General features: G+C 35.4%; 1 protein-coding gene across 1 annotated transcript in view; it reads right to left on the bottom strand.

Annotated features, from left to right (window-relative positions):
• KLHL4 (kelch like family member 4) overlaps window positions 1-21,247 on the bottom strand; it is a 137,212-nt gene extending 115,965 nt beyond the window's left edge. Inside the window, exon 1 of the mRNA XM_033110896.1 lies at window positions 20,514-21,247. Within this exon, the coding sequence (XP_032966787.1) occupies window positions 20,514-20,935 (422 nt within the window). The 5' untranslated portion in view covers window positions 20,936-21,247. The remainder of the gene's footprint in view (window positions 1-20,513) is intronic.
• Window positions 21,248-21,485: the final 238 nt, after the last annotated feature.

Genomic DNA, 21,485 nt, shown 5'->3' on the forward strand with positions numbered 1-21,485 from the left:
GAACAACCCATCAAGCATCATGAACAACCAAAATAACACAGGAACACATAAGAAAATGACAATTCTCCAAAAACCAAACTCAAAGTACTGGAAGATTGTGATCTAAATGATAGAGAATTCAAGTAACAATTGTGAAGAAACTCAATGAGCTACAAGAAAACTTAGAAATGCAGTTCAATGAGCTCAGGAATAAAACTAATAAACAGAAGGGGTATTTTACTGAAGAGAGTGAAACTATAAAAAAGAGTCAAACAGAAATTCTGGAGCTGAAGAACTCAATAAATGAGATAAAGAATGCATTAGAAACCACTGGACATAGAACAGATCATATAGAGCAGACCAGATATAGAGAAAGAATTAGGGAGCTTGGATATAGAAATCTAGAAATAATTCAGGTGGAAGAAGAGAGTAACATAAGTTTAAAGAAATGAAAGAACATGATGAGAACTATCTGACCTAATTAGAAAGAGCAATATAAGGATAGTGGGTATCTCAGAAAGAGAAGTGAGGAGAAAGGGAACAGCGAGCCTATTCAAATAAATAATTGAGGAGAACTTCTCAAATCTAGGGAAGGAGCAGGACATTCAAAAACATCTAATTATCTCAATTTAAAAGAGACCTTCTGCAAGATATACTATATTAAAACTGTTAAAAGTTATTGATAAAGAATTTGCAAGACAGCCAGACCCCCCCCCCCCCAATAAAAAAGGACAGGAACCTACTACAAAGAAAATGTCATCAGGTTATCCTCAGATTTCTCAGTAGAAACTCTATTGGCCAGGAGAGAGCGTAATGATATATTCAATATATTGAAAGACTGACACCACCAGCCAGGAATAACATATGTAGCAAAGTTATCCTTTTATCTGTTAAGGAGAAATAAAGGTTTTCCCAGACAAATAAATGCTGAGGGAGTTTACCAGCACAAGACCTACATTACAAGAAATGATGAAAGGAGATCTTCTACCTTAAACTAAAAGACATAAGTATACAAGACTTTGAGTAAGGAGACAGAGAGATAGAAGCAGAAAATTGCAACTCTTTCAGAATAGTATTATAGCATAAAGGTTAAAGGGGGAAAAAAGCATTGGAATAATTATAGTTACTTCAATTTGGTAATGACTACACACCATACAAAAGAATGATTTATGACAACAAAAACATAAAAGAGGAGGAGGAAAAGGCCAGAACGTGTATAGGCCAATGAAGATAAAATGCTATCAAAAGCAAAAGGACTATTTTGTCTATGAGATATGTATACAAACCTCATGGTAACCATAAAACAAAACTCCAGAGCTGAGACACAAAACGTAAAGAAGAGGAAATGGAGAAAAACACCATCAAAAACCAACAAATTAAAATATGAGATAGAAGAACAAGTGAAAACAAACAATGGAGATACAGAGCAACCAGAAAACAAAAGATAAAATAGCAGTAGTAAGTATTCATATATCAATAATTATTCTAAGTGAAAATGTACTTAGTTTACCAAACAAAAAGCACAATGTGTCTGGAAGATTAAAAAACAAAACCTACTATATGCTGCCTTCAAGAGACCAATCTCAGATCCAAAGTCAAACATAGGTTCAAAGTGAAAGGGTGCAAGATGATACTCCAAGAAAATGGTATCCAGAGAAAAGTGTGTATAGCTATACTTATATCAAACAAAATAGACTTCAAGACAAAAATGGTTACATGAGACAAAGATGGATATTTTATAATAATAAAGGAGACAATCCATCAAGAAAACATAACATTTATTAATATATATGCACCCAATTTAAGAGCATCAAAATATGTAAAGCAATTATTAATAAATCTAAAGGGATAAACAGAAAATAAAATAATAATAGTAGGAGACTTTAATGCCCCTCTTACATCAATGGATATATCATACAGACAGAAAGTCGAAAAAAAAACATTGGCTAGACCAGATGGACCTAATAGATATTTGCAGAGATTTCCATCCAAAAGTTGACAGAATACACATTATTGTCAAGTGCACATGGAACATTCTCAATGACAGACCACGTGTAGGGACACAAAACATATCTCAATACATTTAAGAAGACTGAAATCTTATCAAGCATCTGTTCCTACCACAATAGTATGAAACTAGAAATCAATTACAAAAATAAAGCTGAAAAAAAAATCACAAATATGTGGATATATGGAAACAATCTAAGTGTCCATCAATGGATGAATGAATGAAAAAGATGTGGCATATATATAGATAGATAGATATAGATAGATATAGATAGATTTAGATATATACAATGGAATACTCCTCAGCCATATAAAAAGTGAAATTTTGCCATTTGCAACAACATAGATGTATCTTGAGGGTATTATGCTAAGTTAAATAAGTCAGATGGAAAAGGACAAAAACTGTATGATTTCACTCCTTGGTGGAATATAAAACAGAAGACAAAGTAACAAAACAAAACAAAAACCAACCCATAGATGCAGAGAACAGAATGGTGGTAACCAGAAGACTAGGGTGGGGGTAAGTTGATATGGGTAAAGAGGGTCAAATATTATATATGGTTATACATGGAAACTAGACTTTTGGTGGTAGGCATGCAAAAGAGTATACAGATATAAAATTATAATTTATGTGCCTGAAATTTATATAATGTTATTAACCAATGTTAACTCAATGAAAAGTTAATTAATTTAAAGAGAGAAACTGAGGCACAAAGAGGTTAAATAACTCACTGGAGGTCATAACACAAATACATGGTATAACTGGCCTTTAATTCTGATAATCTGACCCCAAAGTGCACGCTATTGTGCCTTTTTTATATAGGCTGTGGAAGGAAAATGCCCAGGACACAAACACACTTTACTTGGGTTAGCTGTGGAGCCATAAAAGGCACTTTTTTTTTCCAGAATAAAAATGTGTGTATATATATGTGCATGTGTGTATATAGGTATATAGTATTATGGGACCTTTGAGATGAAAGTCATTGAGTCATATCTTTAATTTCCATTTGAAGTTAAAAGCTAGAAAATCATGTAAAATATAAAAATAAAATCATTTGAAGAAATCATTCTTTAGAAAAATTAACATTATAAGCAAATATCATCTTGTGTCTTATTATATTTTCTTGATATAGTCAAAGAGATGTGTTTTTAAAGGACAAATTGTTCCAAGTCAATAATCTCTTGGTTTACACATATCAATTAAAACTAAAAAGCTGGGAAAATATCTAGATATCTTTAATTTCCTCTTTTACCCTATTATTTACTTGATTATATTATTTCTTTTGATCACATACAAGTGTCAATGCATGCTTTCTGGGAAATAGCACTATAATATAATGGTAGCAAAGATGAGTGATTAAGATGGTTTTTAACATAAATATATTTTACAAATCAAATAAATAACAGGTTTGAATTAAACAAATAGTGTTGTGTTCTGATATCACAATGTTCTGATATCCATTCTCACTACTATTAAATCATTTCAATCAAATATATGGTGATGGAAGGAGAACTGACTCTGGGTGGTGAACACACAATGGGATTTATAGATGACGTGATACAGAATTGTACACCTGAAATCTATGTAACTTTACTAACAATTGTCACCCCAATAAACTTTAACTAAAAAATAAAATAAGTAAATCATTTCATGTATTCTGTTTTATAGCCATCAGTGTATTTCACTGATAGTACTGCATACATCAGTAAAAATAAGGAAAGCCTTAAAAATACTAGCAATATAAATATTTAGTTATTAAAAATACTTAATAGTTCATTAGCTTACAAGTGCTTCTTAGATATACTTTCAGAATTAAGCAGTTATCACTCAACAAACAATAATTCTCATTTTATTTACATATAAATTAATTTGTGTTTTAATGTAATATTTAAAAAAATGTGTATGCATGTTTAAATTCTAACTTTCTAAACAACTGCAAATTATATTTTAAAAGTATGTTATGATCAAGCTATTTAAGAATGAGTTAATCAACTATCTATACAATTTTGTTTTCATATACCCTCAGGAAGACTATCATATTTTATTCGTTTAAAATTAAAAGACAATTTTCAATGCTATGTATTAATTTTGCAAAGTATATCCCCCACATGGACCTTTTCTACTTTTGGAAGGTTGACATTTTAGCTAAATAATGACTAGAATTTTCATGCACTTTTAGAAACCTATGCTATGATGAAAGGATAAAAGGAAATTTTATGCAAGGGGAAAAATCTATTATTTGAGCTTGACTGGAAACAATACCAGATGTTTCATAGGTTTTCCTCTTTTACTTGTATTTTCTTTTCATTTTAATGGTATAGAAATTTGAATAAAACCACCAACTTGAATCAATTTATTTTTGCAAGCCACTTTCTACACAAAAGTGAAAAATCTGTGATTGTAAAACCCTTACTAGTGTATAGCTGTCAACAGAAAACTAAATTATCTAAAGGGTGAGAAGCTTATGTCAATTCTGGCAATTCAGCTTGAAGAAGAGAAAACTGCAGTATAACTTTAAAAATTATTTTAGAGGTTTTGCATAGAGATATTCATCATCAATTTTATATTGCTGATAGGAAAATAAAAAAATAGTGCCTAAGTTGTTTTAGTGTATTTCTTAGTTAGCTTTCAGAAAAACTGCCAATGGTATTTGAATTACTTCCTCATTTCTTGAATAAGGTTGCGAAATTTATCTACTCAAGCATGACAGTGGAAATATGAACTCATTCAGTTATTTATTATGCATACTACTAATTGGCAGAAGCCAAAAGAGTAGATGATTCCTTGAACAGAGACCTTTTTTCTCTCATTTTTAAATTCTTGAGCATATAGAGAAGCCCCTATGTGGTGTTAGTCAATTTACAGAGCATAGCATCTACTCCTTAACTGAATATTTTACATATTCTCTGAACAAGATGATTTAATTTTTTGTATGATATAAGTTTGTGAATATACTAATTTATATCTTTGATGTGGCAGTTATCTGATTTAAAATGTCATGATTATTTCAAATATTTAATTGCAAGGAATTCTATAGTCAGCCTACTCTAAGCACTTTTAACATCAGCTATAATGATGGGCACTCATAATTTTATCACAAGGAAGGAGGTGAATATGATGTTGGGAGAATAGTGTAGTTAAAAGTTCAGGAGTTAGGAAATTTGCCTTATAGTCCCAGTTTTGCCACTAATTTGCTGTAGTCATTCTATGTTTTAGGGTTCAGTTTCCATACCTGTGCAGTTATTTAAAAGTCCTTTCTAACTAAAATACTAATATATATGTAAATATGCAATTATTATAGAGGCAATTCAGTCAAAGTAAAAAGGATGAAATAAAATCAGAACATAAATTTTCTTTTTTTTGTATATACAGTAGATATGTTGTCATCATCTTTAGATAGTTCAAGTGTATGTACAATGCTTTATACAAAAATAAAAATCACCATGATTGATAGAAGGTCCAAGATGGTGGATTAGGTAAATGCTATGCCTACTGCCTCCCAGGATCACACCAAAATTACAACTGAATTATAGAACAATCAACCTCAAGAATCATCTGAAGACTAGCTGAACAGAACCCCTATAACTAAGGATATAAAGAAGAGGCCACACTGAGCCTAGTAGGAGGGGCGGAGATGTGAAACAGGCTGGTCCAACACCCACAGATAGTGGTTGAACACCGGGAAGGATGCCTCAGTGGTGGAGGTCCCCCCATAAGAGGGGGGTCCCAGCCCCATACCAGGCTCCCGAGCCCAGGAGTCCTGTGCTATTAAGAGGAGTCCCCACAACATCTGGCAGTGAAAATCAGCGAGGACTCTGTACATCTGTCCCAGTGACATGGAAGGCAGCTGAAAACCAGACATCCTCCTAAAGGGCCCACAGACAGACTTACTAATGTGCAAACACCCACCTGGTCTCCAGTGGAGGGGTAGCAACGCGAGAGGTTCCAGAGACATACTGAGAAAGGCAGTTATATGGCTTTGGGAATAGGGAGGGAGGGAAAGGAGTCATTGTCCCTGTGTGAAGCCTGCCTCGTTTGTAGCCTACAGGAGGGCACCATCTTTTCTATGTTGAACCCTCCCCCAAGAGGCCAATTCTGAGATCTCATTGGTCTGGCAAAAGTCCACACGTGCACACCACCTTGGTTATGCCCTGGGTCCCCACCCCACACTGATAGTACTGCATTGTCTGGGGCACTCCCAGATCCTGAGCACCAGCCCTGCCCCACAAGCTACAGAAGCTGTTTATAGCAGCGGTAAGCCCTCAGCAGTGCAAAGAACTTTGGGGGATGGGCAGTGAGCCACAAGCTGTGCCTCAGCCTCTCTTGGGTGGCTCTAGAGAACCTGCGTGCCTGAGAAGAGCAGTGGCTGGCCATGGTGTCCTCAGGGAATTTTTGCGAAGTGGTCAGTAGCCTAGCACTGGTACAAGAATGGAAACTGCATTAACTTTATAAAAACCACTGTCCACATTTCTTAACTACCTGGAACCCTGCCCAGCTAGTGCTACATTGCCCAGAGCGCACTTAGCTCCTGGGTGGTTGGCCCTGCCCCACAAACTGCAGAAGCCTTTTACAACACCAGAGGCCTGTCCCTGTCTCCCCAGGGAACTGTTGGTGGTGGCCAGTGAGCCACAACTTGTACTGAAGGCTCTTTTGAGTGGCTCTCGGAGATCTGGAGGCCTGAGGTGAGCAGTGTCTGGCTGCGGTGTTCCCGGGGCATTTTATGAAGTGGTCACAAGCCAGGCACTGGTGCAAGAACTGAATCTCTATTGACCTTGTAAAAACCACCGGCCATGCCAGCCATGCCTTGTGACACTGTGGGAACCTGCCTCATCAGCTAGTGCTAAATCGCTAGAGGCATTATCAACACCAGCTCAACCAGCTAGGCCCCCACACCTAAGGAGGCTCTTTCAATGGGTGAGCCTTATGGGCAACCAGCAGGTGACAATGGACCAAGGGGGCCTGGGCCTTTTGCTAACTACCCCAGTCATAATACTCATGGCAACCAGCCTCAAAGTTTACAGTGAGGCCACCCCTACACACCTCCACGTCCAGCACAGGCAGCAGCCAACAACATATAGCTTTGTAGATCCTACCAGGTAGCCTCAGGCTGGTCACAGGCAAGGCTGAAATTGGCCTGCATGGGAGCCCTTCCCAAGAGACAACAGAAACAACACACCCAGAGGCTGGCCTCAGACCACACCAGAGCACTACCTGGTTAGCCCCACAAGTGGTAAACCCAAAGGGTAGTCTAAACAGGCACAAGAGCCCATGGGGGCAGAACTCCCTCTGAGTGGTCACCACCCACTCACCAGCTGATATACCGTGTTTCCCCTAAAATAAGACCAAGCCGGACAATCAGCTCTAATGCGTCTTTTGGAACAAAAAGTGATATAAGACCCGGTCTTATTTTGCCATAATATAAGACTGGGAACATAATATAATATAATATAATACCAGGTCTTATATTATCTTTTGCTCCAAAAGACACATTAGAGCTGATTGTCTGGCTAGGTCTTATTTTCGGGGAAACAGGGTATTGTGGATGTAGCCAATCTTTACAGTCAGTCAGCCAAAGAGTCAATCCCATCCCTGACATGCCAAAAATAATTAAGGCTCAACTATAACAGAAGAATATAGACAACACACACAAGGGAAATTCCTGGAACACATGCACAGGTGATCAAGAAGACTGTGCCACTGGATCACACAAGACACCTACTACATAAGGCCACAGAGGAAAAACTGAAAGACACAGGAGACCTACCCAATATATAGAAGGAACACAGAGAGGCAGCCAGAATGAGGAAACAAACAAACATGTCCAAAATAAAGGGCTGAAGAAACTACCAGAAATAGAACTAAATGAAATTGAGGCAACCAACCTAGAAGAGACAGTTTATAACACTGATTGTAAGAATGCTTAAGGAACTTAGTGAGAATTTCAACAAAGAGATAGTAAGCATAAAGGACACAGAAACCATACACACAAGACAGTAGTAAAGAAAACAATAACTGAAATGAAGAACACACTAGAATGAATCAACAGCAGATTAGATAAAGCAGAGAATTGAATCAGTGATTTAGAAGACCTGGTAGCAACAAACACCCAATCAAAATAACAAAAAGAAAAAAGAATTTAAAAAATGAAGACAGTTTAAGGAACCTTTGGGACAACATCAAGCTTAACAACATTTATATCACAGGAGTACCAGAAGGAGCAGAGAGAGAGCAAGGAATCAAGAACCTATTTGAAGGCACAGACGGGTGGCTTAGTTGGTTAGAGTGTGAGCTCTGGGCAACGGGGCTGCTGGTTCAATTCCCACATGAGCCAGGCAGCTGCTCCCTCCACAACTAGAATGAAGTCAATGAGCTGCCGCTCAACTCCTGGGTGGCCAGATGGCTCAGATGGTTGGAGCGTGGGCTCTCAACTACAAGGTTGCCAGTTTGACTCCCCAACTCCCGCAAGGGATGGTGGGCTGCTCCCACTGCAACTAACAATGGCAACTGGACCTGGAGCTGAGCTGCACCCTCCACAACTAAGATTGAAAGGACGACAACTTGACTAGGAAAAGTCTCGGAAGTACACACTGCTCCCCAATAAAGTCCTGTTCCCCTTCCCCCAATAAAAAAAATAAGTAAGTAAAGCAAACAAAAAAATGAATGGTGAATAGGTAAATGAAAAACTGCTCAACATCACTAATCATCAGGGAAATACAAATGAGATATTACCTCCCACCTGTTAGAAAGTCTATTATTAAAATGTAGATAAGTGTTGGCGAGGATGTAGAGAAATTAGTACCCGTGTACAATGTTGGTTGAAATGTAAAATGGTGTGGCTGCTATAGAAAACAGTTTGGAGCTTACCCCCAAAATTAAAAATAGAACTACCATATGATCCAGCAATCCCATTCCTAGGACAGAAATTGAAAAAAACTGAAATCAGTATCTTAAAGAGATAGTCACACTCCCATATTCATTGCAACATTATTCACAATATCCAAGGCATGAAAATAAGCTGCCATTCAACAGGTGAATACATAAAGACAACATGATATATATAGAAAATTGAATATTATTCAGCTTTATTCACGTTTTTTCATCACGTTGTGGATGATCCTGGAAGACATCATGCTAAGTGAAATAAGCCAGTTACAGAGGACAAAACTGCATGGTTTCACTTATATGAGGTACAAAAAATAATCAAACCCACAAAAACAGAGTAGAATGGAGGTTTCCAGGGGCTGGGGATAGTAGGAAATGAGGAGTTGCAGTTCAACAGGTATGAAAGTCCCAGTTAAATAAGATGAGTAAGTTCTAGAGATCGCTATTGTGCACTTAAAATTTTGTTGAGAGGGTAGATCTCATGTTAAGTGTTCTTATCACAACAAAAATATAATAAAAGCTGAAGGTTTTTTTTTTTTATATTAAAAATCACTTTTACAAATGCATTAGTGAAAGTTCCAAGACCTGGAATCCCATTCCATCAGAACGTAATAAAAATATTATACTTTTTTAGATCTAAACATCATAAATGAATATTTGACATTTCAAGTCCTTTAGTTTCTATTTTTCTCACCACATATTTTTGTACCTTATTATATCTATTAACATGCTTTATTTGCTTCACATTATGCATTCATTACTTTGCTCTTCCTATGGAATGAGAATCTGAGGAAGGCAAGTGGAACTTCTCCCTAAAATTATTCAGACACAAAATATTTCACCAAATTCTTGGTGGTTAATAAGCTCTGACCTCTAAGATGAATTCTAAACAGTCCTTATCCTGTCTCTTAAGTTCCTCCATAATCTATAACTGACCTTCCTTTTTTGCTTTATTTTGTAATATTATTCTCCAATGTATATTATTCAGTTAAACCAAACTGAAATCTGCCATATGAGTACACCTTAAGCTTCCATGCTTCATTAAATTTATTTTTTTTTATTTTAGGATAGTTGGTATAGAATATTATATTAGTTTCAGTTGTATGATAGTGATTCAACATTTATGTACCTTACAGTGTGAGCTCCACAGTAAGTCTAGTAATCAATTACCACTCTGCAAATTTATCACAATATTATTGACTATATTCTCCTTCACCTTTTTCACCCATGCCCTCATCTGCCTACCCTCTGGCTACCATCAGTTTGATCTGTTTCTATAGGTCTGTTTTTGTTTGGTTTGTTCATTTTTTTCTACCTGTAAGGGAAACCACACACTATGTCTTTCTCTGTGTGACTTATTTCACTTAGCATAACACCCTCTAGGTTCATCCATGTTGTCAGAGATGGTAACATTTCAAACTCTTTTATTGCTGAGTATTATTCCATTGTGTGTATACGTGATATACGTGAGATGTATACGTCTGAGATGTATGTGATATGTATACAGAGGGTGCCAAAAAAGTATGCATTTTCAGAAAGGAAAAAAACTATTAAAATTGTAATACTCAATATATACCGATAACAAAAGATGAATACAAGTCATGTTGACTTCTGCAATTATAAGAGGTGCTCAAAGTGGTTACCATCAGCATCCAGACACTTCTCATTATGGCAAACTACTGCTTGAGCAACGTTGACCAAAGTGTCCATATGTATACATTTTTTGGCACCCTCTGTATATGAGATATATATGTGTGATATATATGTGATATATACGTGTGGGATATATACCAGGGGTATCCAAAAAATGTCTACATGTGACTTGTATTCATCTTTTATCAGTATATATTATAACAATTTTAATATAGTTCTTTCCTTTCTTAAAACGTGTATACATTTTTTGGCACCCTCATATTTATATGTATATGTATATACAGAGGGTGCTGAAAAATGTAAACACAATTTAAGAAAGGAAAGAACGGTATTAAAATTGTAATACTCAATACATAACAATAACAAAAGATGAATATAAGTCACATGTGTATTTTTTTTGCAAACCCAGTATATAGTGTTTTATATATTATATACACACATATGTGTATATGTGTGAATGTACATCAGTATGAAATCTTTATATTTGAAGGAGATGAAAAACTGAAATCAAGGTGGAGGACTGGAAAATACCCGAGACTTAATAAATAAACTTAAGTCAAAATATAATATTCTTCAAAATAAACCTGGAACATCTTGCATGATCATAAAGTAAGGAAGTCCTCATATAAAATAATGATGCAGGTATGACAAGGGAAACAGGAGCTGATTGAAAAAGCTTCAAATGGCCGAAGCTGGAACAATTTTAGCAACAAAATAGTGTTGGATTATAAAGCAAAGTAAAAAATATCCCTAAGTCCATATTAATATTGAATATATAAATGAGAAAAGGTAAATCTTTTGTGAAGAATTCCAAATAATTTATGTACATACTCTCCCCTCAAGGAGGTGGAGCTGAATACTGTGCCTTGAGTGTGGGCTGCACATACCGTAGAGCCTCCTTTCCAAAGAATACAGTATGGAAGCACTGGGGGGTAGGGGGAAGAGTACATTTACAGTGGACAAACCTGAGAAATACTACCTCAGCCAAGTAATCATGGTTAACATCAAAAGAGCTCAGTCACGTTGACAGTGTGTACACTTGGTATGATGTGATTAGAATGGCATTTTACTTCTGTCCTCTTACTCTAAAAAACCCATCACTACCCCCCTCAAATCTACTCATGAGAAATGTAAACATCAGACAAATCCTAATCAGGGAACGTTTAATAAAACACCTGGTCTGTGATATCAAAAACAACGGAAGTCTAAGAAACTGTCATCAAAAACAAGTAAAGTCTAAGAAACTGTCACAACCAAAAGGAGCCTAAGAAGACAAGACAAATAAATGTGATGTGGAATAGAAAAATAATCTGAGGTAAAAAACTAAGGCATTCAGAGGAAATCTGAATAAGGAATGTATTTTAGTTAACGATAATCTATGAATATTGGTTAATTAATTGTAACAAATGTGCTGTACTAATATAAGGCATTATTAATAGGGGAAACTGGGTGTGGGCTTTGTGGGGATTTTTTATACTATCGTTATACTGTCACAGTTTTTTATGTAAAAAGTACATTTTAGCAAGGGCTATCCTTGTAAATAGATTTCATAAATCTATACTAAAAAACCACCCAGTTGTAAGAACTGAGAACTTATTTGTTCCTTTTTAAAAAATGTTTTCATTGGCAATTGATTAAAAGGATATTAAATCAAAATCAGTGGGTTGTTACCTCCTCCATGCACAAATCCTATACATTGGCAACAAGGTAATATCCTAAAGACAATCTTAGGGAAGTCTAAAGTTCTGACAACATCTAAAAACTATATGCAATTTCAAGTCCTAACACGATGATACTGATTGTGGTTATCATGTGGTATCGACCAACTTTTAAGGGCATAGCAACTAATAAGATCATAGTTGGGAATAACAGAAAATCACTGTTATTTAATCACTGAGAACACCATGGATACTAATGAAGTGGCATATATTTATTGGTGTTTTCAAACAAAAAAAATGGCCTGGCACTTTTTTCAAGTTTATTACATTAATATGTATGGTTTAACTTTCAGGAGGAAAGTAACGGCACATATAAATCAAGCTTCTTATACAAAAATCTTTCCCTCTCCATGCTAAAATGAAAAAATGTAGTTATTGGGTATATTATTGTCATAGTGATTTTGTCCCATTCAGATTATAATTTCACTAAAGAAAATGGAAAATGTGTAGCCCCTGTGGTTGGGAAACAAGATTTTGTAAATAGACTTAAAAGAAAAACAAGAAAATAAACTAGGTAAGAAAAGGTAACTAAAAGTGAAAAATCAAAATCCAATAGTTTTCAGTTATCTGATGTTTTAGGATGAAACAAGTATTACTGAAATTTTAAACAAAAAGCACTACATAAAGTTTCATTCTGAAAGCACTGTAAAATATGTATTTCCAAATCAATATGTAGATATAATACTTGCATATCATTATCATTTGCACTGGAAGAAAGCAATGCCAATGATCATGTTTGTTGAAACTATCAAAAGTGACTTCTTTGTTGCTCTTGGTTAAACTTTCTTAGCCTGTTACCACTACTCAAAGTGACTTATCTCTTGCATGCATTCAGATGTTACTGTATAGAATGGAGACCTCTGGCTCTCTTCACACCCTGTCTATTACTATTGCTTCTTTAGTAGCCATACTAAACACCTTGCCATGTTTATCAGCAGATATTTAATATAAGTGGTTGGTTTTTGGTCATTCCGCTTTTAGCTCCCTCAATAGAAGCTATCTGTTAAATCTTTTGACCACTGTTTCCCTGTAAAACCAGACTGCTGTCAGCACAGTGGCATTTAGGTGTCCTTTTCTGGCTAATGTTGATTACAGTAGCTATAACAACAATAATAAGTGACTGAATGTATAACACACTGTCACATAAAACTTTAGGCAATGCAACTATTTAATTTAGTCTGAAGTCTGTTGTAGCATTCAACAAGCCAGTTGCTTAACTAAGACATTGATATTAGCGCTTCTTTTCTCCATTCAACAAGTGTGTAAATCAAATATATGGTGATGGAAGGAGAACTGACTCTGGGTGGTGAACACACAATGGGATTTATAGATGACGTAATACAGAATTGTACACCTGAAATCTATGTAACTTTACTAACAATTGTCACCCCAATAAACTTTAATTAAAAAACAACAACAAAAAACAATTGTTTATTGAATCCCTATTGTATGCACTACATTTTCTTAGGCACTCTAAGTGTGGAAAAATAAATACATGCTGATTGCTGATTCTTACTGGAGGCTTACACCATTGTTGGGGAAATAAAGTGCATTCACTTGAAAGGTTTCATAGACATAAAAAAAGGAGAGGGGCCAGCCAGATGCCTCAGCTGGTTACAGCGCCAGCTCTTAACAACAACGTGGCCGGTTTAATTCCCGCATGGGATGGTGGGCTACGCCCCTGCAACTAACATTGAAAATGGTGACTGGACTTGGAGCTGAGCTGTGCCTTCCACAACTAGATTGAAGGACAACGACTTGGAGCTGATGGGCCCTGGAGAAACACACTGTTCCCCAATATTCCCCAATTAAAAAAAAATAAAAAGAAGGACTATTGCAAGAACGGTTTAAGTTGCTTTGTCATAGAGCTGTATAGGCATTTAAAAACAAGAAATATTTCTGACCAGAACAACCTTAGAATGCTTCATGGAAGAGATATGATTTGAGATATATCTTAAATATTGGTTAGCATTTTGATACACATATGGGGAAGAATGAGTCCTAGATAGGAGGAAAAACACAGAATGCCTTCAAAAATTTACTGATAAATGGATAAATAAGATTATTGGACACTTTGGTCAACGTTGCTCAAGCAGTAGTTCACTGTAATCAGAACTGTCTGGATGCTGATGGTAACCACTTTGAGCACCTCTTGTGATTGCAGAAGTCATGCGTGACTTGTATTCATCTTTTGTTATCGGTATATACTGAGTATTACAATTTTAACATAGTTTTCTTCCTTTCTTAAAATGTGTATACATTTTTTGGCATCCCCGATGTATATATAGAGGGTGCCAAAAAATGTATACATATTTTAAGAAAGGAAAAAACTATTGAAATTGTAATACTCAATATATACCAATAACAAAAGATGTATACAAGTCACGTTTGACTTCTGCAATCACAAGAGGTGCTCAAAGTGGTTACCCTCAGCATAATTTTAATACAGTTTTTTTCCTTTCTTAAAATGTGCATACATTTGTTGGCACTGTGTGTCTGTGTGTGTATATATATATATATATATATATATATATATATATGAAAGACATTGCAACTATTTTCACTTATAAAGTCATAGGAAAGACATCAACGAGGTTAGTTAGCATTAAGGGGCAGATGTCTTACAAAGTAAGAAAGAAGACATACAAGTTTAAGAAATAAACTTTACACTAAAGTACTAAGTGACTGAATATTTAGGCAATGTGTAACAGGTCAATATAATTAATATGTTGTTCTTGAAGTCACATATTAAATAGCACCATATATTTGAGACCTTTATTTCTATTTCCAAATGCAGAAATAAAATGATATTTGCTTTCCAAATACCAGAAAAAACAGCTATAAATACTTAATCATAATATTTAAAGGAACATATTGCTAAATTAGTAGATGGAAAGGAATCCCACATTTTTAAAATAGTAAATATATTTTAATTAATGTTAACTTAAATACATATGCAATACCACACTATTAGGAATGAGACATGAGGACCAAGCTACCTTCATCTCTGGAATTAGGCTGTGAGTAGCAACGGTTACAAACCAACCAATAAAAGTTTCATCTCTAAAAAGATTAGGAATCTTTGCATTAAGTTTAAATTATTTGTTAAAATGCTCTAAATTTAGTAAAGCAGTTGAATAACCGATGTATTTTTTATATGGTACATTTTAAACTATAGGCAAAGGGATTTAATCTTAAACTCCATAAACAACAATAAAATTGTAATTTATTCCTTATTCTTTCCTTAGAGCTATCAGTTTTTGCTATAAAATTAAGTAAAGCAGGTCCAGCAATGAACTTTAGAAAAATACATTATTTTTGCCCTGTAAGAAGCAACAACAACAACAACAACAACAAAAACAACAAATATCTAACAAAATACTACACGGAAAAATATCATTTGTTGATGTGAATACCATATTCACATTCTAAGATTTTCCTTGAGAAAACGAGAAAATACATGTGCAGTATTCAGTGATGGCACATAGTAAGTTTCTACAAAAGGAACTTATTATTTTTAACATTGTATTACTATTGTTTTATTATTGTTACTTTTCCAAAATCATCTCCTACCTCTATCCCCATTGAAGCCTCTACTCCAGCTGCACTGGTCCTTGTGTTTCAAAATATCAAACACACTCCCATCTCAGGGCTCTTGAAACCGCTCTTCGGTCTTTCTGGAAAGCTCTCCTTGTAACTACCCAAACTGCTTACTTCCTACTCCATGAGAAAGAATATTTACAATAAGTTTCAGTGTTTAAAATTTAGGATTTCCCTTAAAAATAAATATTTCTCAAGCATATTCCATATCACTAATGGATTTGTGTTGAGGATGAAGATGCACAATACATCTGGCCCTATCTAAATAGTTTTGATAAGAAAGCAAATACACCAACATGTGTTTGTTTTCACAAAAGGCACAGGCCTCCTCCATATCTGAGGCCTGTGGTCTGCTGCCTGAATAGCTAGATCCCCAGAGGACAAAATGCCGCAGTGGTCACAGGATGGCTGGAAAATCACCTTTGTGGCCATGGGATGTGCATGTGATCTTAAAAATCACTACAATGAACAATAGGTCAGGGCATATTTTTGAGTTCACCAGTTAAGTCAAGGATGTTTTGGACATTAATCAATGGATTGTATGGGGACAGGTGGCATTGATTTCAATAGAAAAAAAGCTGAATGGTGTTTAAGAGCTCCCTGGAGGCACAGCAGCAGTAATTTGTCACTTGCTTAGAATTCCTGAGTCAGACAGCCTCATGGCTTCCTCCTTCACTTCATCTAGATCTCAGCTCAAATGTTACCTCATCAGAAAGGCCTCCCCTATGTGAAGGAGTATCTCTTCTTAACTCTCTTCCCTGCTTTTTCCTTCACGCAACTACTTATAACCACTTAACTGATATATTAGGTTGGTGCAAAAGTAATTGCGGTTTAAAAGGTTAAAAACTGCAAAACCACAATTACTTATGGACCAACCTAATATTTTTGGTTTAATTTTAATGCCTCTCTCTCCCCCATTAGAACATACACTCCATGAAAACAGGCTCTTTGTTTTGAACCTGTTTTAGCCCAGCACCTGAAGTGTGATCGACAAACAGTGGGTGTTCAATATCTGTGGAAAGAATTATTAATAAATTCTAAGTCATTCATCTGATCCCCCCTTCTTTGTGATATCACAATATATAATCACAGAAACTCTTTTTTTCTAGGCAAACCTCACATGAAATTTGGAAAAGATTCAAGTGGAGAGAGAATTTAAAATCCTGTCTGACAGTGCAACACTGGCAAAATATACAAAATCATATACTGTACAATTGGTAGCTTATGCAAAAACCTAAATATCCTACAGGTAGGATGAGGGTACGATCCCCATTCCCGACAATTCCTTCAAACTACGCAGCAATGAGAACCTCCAGCTTTGTATTGGAGCATGTTGCCTGAGCCCATACACAGTTTATCAGCATTTTATTTAATGTTCTGAAGCACAACAAGGAGATAGCTACATTTGTCTTAGCAAATACAGTTTAACATTTTGACATCTACCTGGGTAATTATGCAATCATTTCTTCAGGAGCAGTTGAAAGATTTTATATATATATGCACCAACCTAATATATATATACATGCCAAAATGTGTATACACATTTTAAGAAATGAAAAAACTATTAAAATTGTAATACTCAACATATACTGATAACAAAAGATGAATACAAGTCACGTTTGACTTCTGCAATTACAAGAGGTGCTCAAAGTAGTTACCATCAGCGTCCAGACACTTCTGATTATGGTGAACTACTGCTTGAGCAATGTTGACCAAAGTGTCCACTTGTATACATTGTTTTGGCACCCCTGGTATATTCCAGGGGTGCCAAAACAATATACATATTTTAAGAGTTGTTACGTATGCATTATTTTTCGACGTTTAATTGAATTATGTAGCAATGTGTAGCATGACCGTCGCTTAAAAGATGATGTTAATCAAGTGAATGTTAGCATCATTCATTGTATTACAATTTTAATACAATTTTTTCCTTTCTTAAAATGTGTATACATTTTTGGGCACTATATATATACGTATATATATATATATGTATATATATACATATATATATATATACATATATATATTTAATTTCATAACTAAATATTCTCATATAAGAAGCATGACCTTAATACACTGTTAAAATAATTGTTCTGATTTTTAGAATGCTAGGGATAAAATAAGGAAAGAAAGGACACTGAGCAAGGTATTAGGTCGGTGCAAAAGTAATTGCGGTTTAAAAGGTTAAAAAGAATTGAAAAAACCGCAATTACTTTTGCACCACCCTAATAGTTGTGGAGAAGAAAGATTCAGGGTTAGTATATGACTAAGACAAAAAGAAAATGACAATTGAGCGCAGGTCTCTGATGACAGGCATACTGATATATGCATACTCACAGTCTGGGATCATGATATAAAGCTGTTCTTAATTGAAGCACATATTTATAAATCAATTACATAGGAATGTATTTGGGTTTTTAAATCCCCAAACTAACATTGATATAATTTTAATAACTTGGTTTTAGTATCTGTTTTAGGAATAACTGTAGGTTATTCAGTTATATTGCACATTAGGAATATTAGGAATTTTGTCCGTTCTCTATTCATTCCCTGAAATATTTGTAGAAAGTAGGATGGCTTAAAGATCATCACTTTGACCTGAGTGTCAGAGCTCATCTTGTACCACTGTGGTAGTTCTCCACACTGACTACCAGTTTTGTTTGTTCATTTTTTTACCAGAAGAGTTCTATTAAGGGGATGGCAGGCTGCTGCCAACTTATCGGGCTCCTTTCCTCCGGCTCCCTAATCTTGTTGAAGAAAAGAGGTATTAGAGAAGGTGGACATAACAAAGCTTCTTCTCAAACTTTCCTTAACAAGACATAACAATTCAGAATGGATAATGATAAATTAATAAGCCATCGTATTTCAAATAATAAGCCATGACCCTTTGTCTTTCGCTTAAATATCCTTGGCACATCTATAAAACCACTTCCTGTTCAGTCTAAGAAAATGTTATATTTCCACTTTAACCATATTATATTTAACAGAGCATTTCTTTAGAACATAAAAACTTTTATAAAAAATATAGTTTTAAAAATATTACTTGGTGACACTTTATATTTGACATTTTATCCAGCATTTTCTTTTATCAACTAATATATTATAAATATATTCTCATGCTGGCAAATCAATTCAGGAATACTCAAAGAATTTTGTCAGGAGGTCAGAGTGGGTAATTTAAATTTCTCTCCAAGAGAGTCAAATGGGTTGCATACTAACCTCCAAATTCAGCAGTTTTAAAAATTGATAATCATGGTAAGGAGAGATCATTTGAAGACCTTCTGAATCTAAAAGTATGGATTACATGTTACTTTGAAAATCTATTGTTGTACTAAATACAACCTGTAGTTCCAACAGTTATATAGCACTTTCTTGGGTAATCAGAAAAATATTTAGGAAAATTCATACATAAATACATTTTTTGTTAGGATGTCTGTATCACAAACAATCTAATAATATACTTAAAGTCATTCCACAAAGTCTTTTGCAGTTTACCTTTCAACAGGAAGACTAAGTTCCTACAAAGGCATCATTTTGCACAGTTGATTTGTCTTTTGCCCGTTACATTGCTTTTTGCATTGTTATTGTGTTTTGAATATATTAGAGAAGAATTGTCAGGCAGATATATTGGAAAAAACTTCTATCTAGAAGCAAATATGCCAGTCCTTCTCCGCTATACTTACATAGAGACACAGTATCTCAAATAATCAGATTTCCAAATACATTAACTAGCTTCATGCCAAAGTGTTATATAATTTAAAACATGTCAAAATACTTCCTTTTCCAATTTTTTTTTACAATTTAATTATTTTGCTAAGATCATCAATTATTCAGGAAATAAAATCTTCTATGAGAAAGGAAAAATTAAAGATCTATGAGGTTAAGTTATATTGGACAATATTAGAGGATGGAACATAATTTCGTCCCACTCAAACAGAACTGGTGAACATAAAAATAAAGACAAAGTCAAATATTTTTTGAACTATACTGAAATTATACTTTATTATTATTTCTTATTTCACTGTAATGTCCTGGAATAGCTGACATACTCCATTTCTTAAAGATCTCACTGCTGTAAGTAGCATTTTATTACCTGTTTTATGTAAAATATTTTCATGATTGCAAACTAGCTACGAAATTAAAACAATTTGAAATGAATCTCAAATGCCAAAGGAAGCTGTTCCATATTCTCATACAAAGATAACATTTATCAAGCGTCACTATATCAACTATGTACTACGAACCAATAAGGATGAGCTGAGCAGTCAGAGGTTTTATTTTGTCAGAGTTGGCTTAACTCACAAAGTAAAAAGATTTCTATGTGATTCATTGCACTTGTGCAAAGAATCACAACTATTTCAACATCCAAGTTACAGAGGATATTTACAGAACATTATTAATTATAATAAACATTTATTCGAACTGAAACAATCCTTAATGGGACAGGAATGGAGCAGAAGAAACTCACAACCCTAAAACATATTCCCTGTTCATTATGGAAATTTAGTGTTACTGTTTTCTTTATAGACTTAAAGGAGGGTTTTTCGTGGAGATCCTGATAGGCTGCATAGAAATTCAGAGACTATTATAGCACACTTAAACATTAAATGAGAATTTTAGAAGATAAATTAACCTAGGCAATGGCTTTCAGTTACGCGATCAAAAACTCTTACCTTGCTGTAGAATCTCCTATATTGTCATCAGCCATCATCTCCAAGTCTTGTGAGTGTTTCTCACAAGCTCTTTTGAACAAATTCTCCTCTGGAACTGCTTTAGGAGTATCTTCATTTGCTCGAAGATGTTCTATCAGGTTTTGTGGGTGCCAATTCTGAAAAGCTCCTTGATGGGCAAGGGCCGGTCCCGGTACTGGGGCCAGAATATTGTGGTGGACAGGACTGTTGCTTTTCTTCAGTCCATTTCTGTCCCGAGAGTGGCTCTTCAACCTGCCCTGAACCGGGGTCCCTCTATGCTCATATCCTTCCTGCTGAAGGCAGTTTCCAGTGCTGGGCGAACCTTGAGAAGGATGACTAAACCACCTCCAGCGTAGCCTTAGGATCTGTTTCACATCAAACTCTTTCTTGCCAGACATTGACATCCTTGCAGGAGGAAAGACAAAAGCCTTCTCTCACAGAAAGGAAACGGTGCCTTTGTTATCTCTTGTTTCTCTGCCTCTTCTGTTGAACTAACAAAAGCACAAGTGCCCAGAGCAGCCTTTCTTGTTCCCCCTCCCCCGCTTCCTGCAGCCTCCGGTGCACTGTGAATACTTCTAGTTTTCTGCTGAAAAGCTGCTGCTAACAGTGTAGGTGGGAACCCATACTGACAGGATGATGAAGTCAGACCTTAAACAAGTAAATCAGCTTAGCACAGGAAAGCAGCTACCACGACACACTCCAGCGGCTAGATGTGCAAGCTCCAGCCCTCCCGCCTGGACTTGCAAATATCTAACCCAGCTTCTTCCTTACAGAAGTACAGCAGCTATGGCTTAAACTCAGGCAAGTGAGCAAAAGCAGTGTTTAAGTTCACTTCCTTCTAGATTCCCTCCACTCACCCCACCTCCTGCCGGATTCATTTCCCATTAGCTCACTTCTAAAACTGTGCCACTTTGTCCTGGGAGAATTTGTAACAGTGGCTTCATTATGATCTAT

The sequence above is a fragment of the Rhinolophus ferrumequinum genome, chromosome X, assembly GCF_004115265.2.
Source record: "Rhinolophus ferrumequinum isolate MPI-CBG mRhiFer1 chromosome X, mRhiFer1_v1.p, whole genome shotgun sequence".
Taxonomy (NCBI): domain Eukaryota; kingdom Metazoa; phylum Chordata; class Mammalia; order Chiroptera; family Rhinolophidae; genus Rhinolophus; species Rhinolophus ferrumequinum.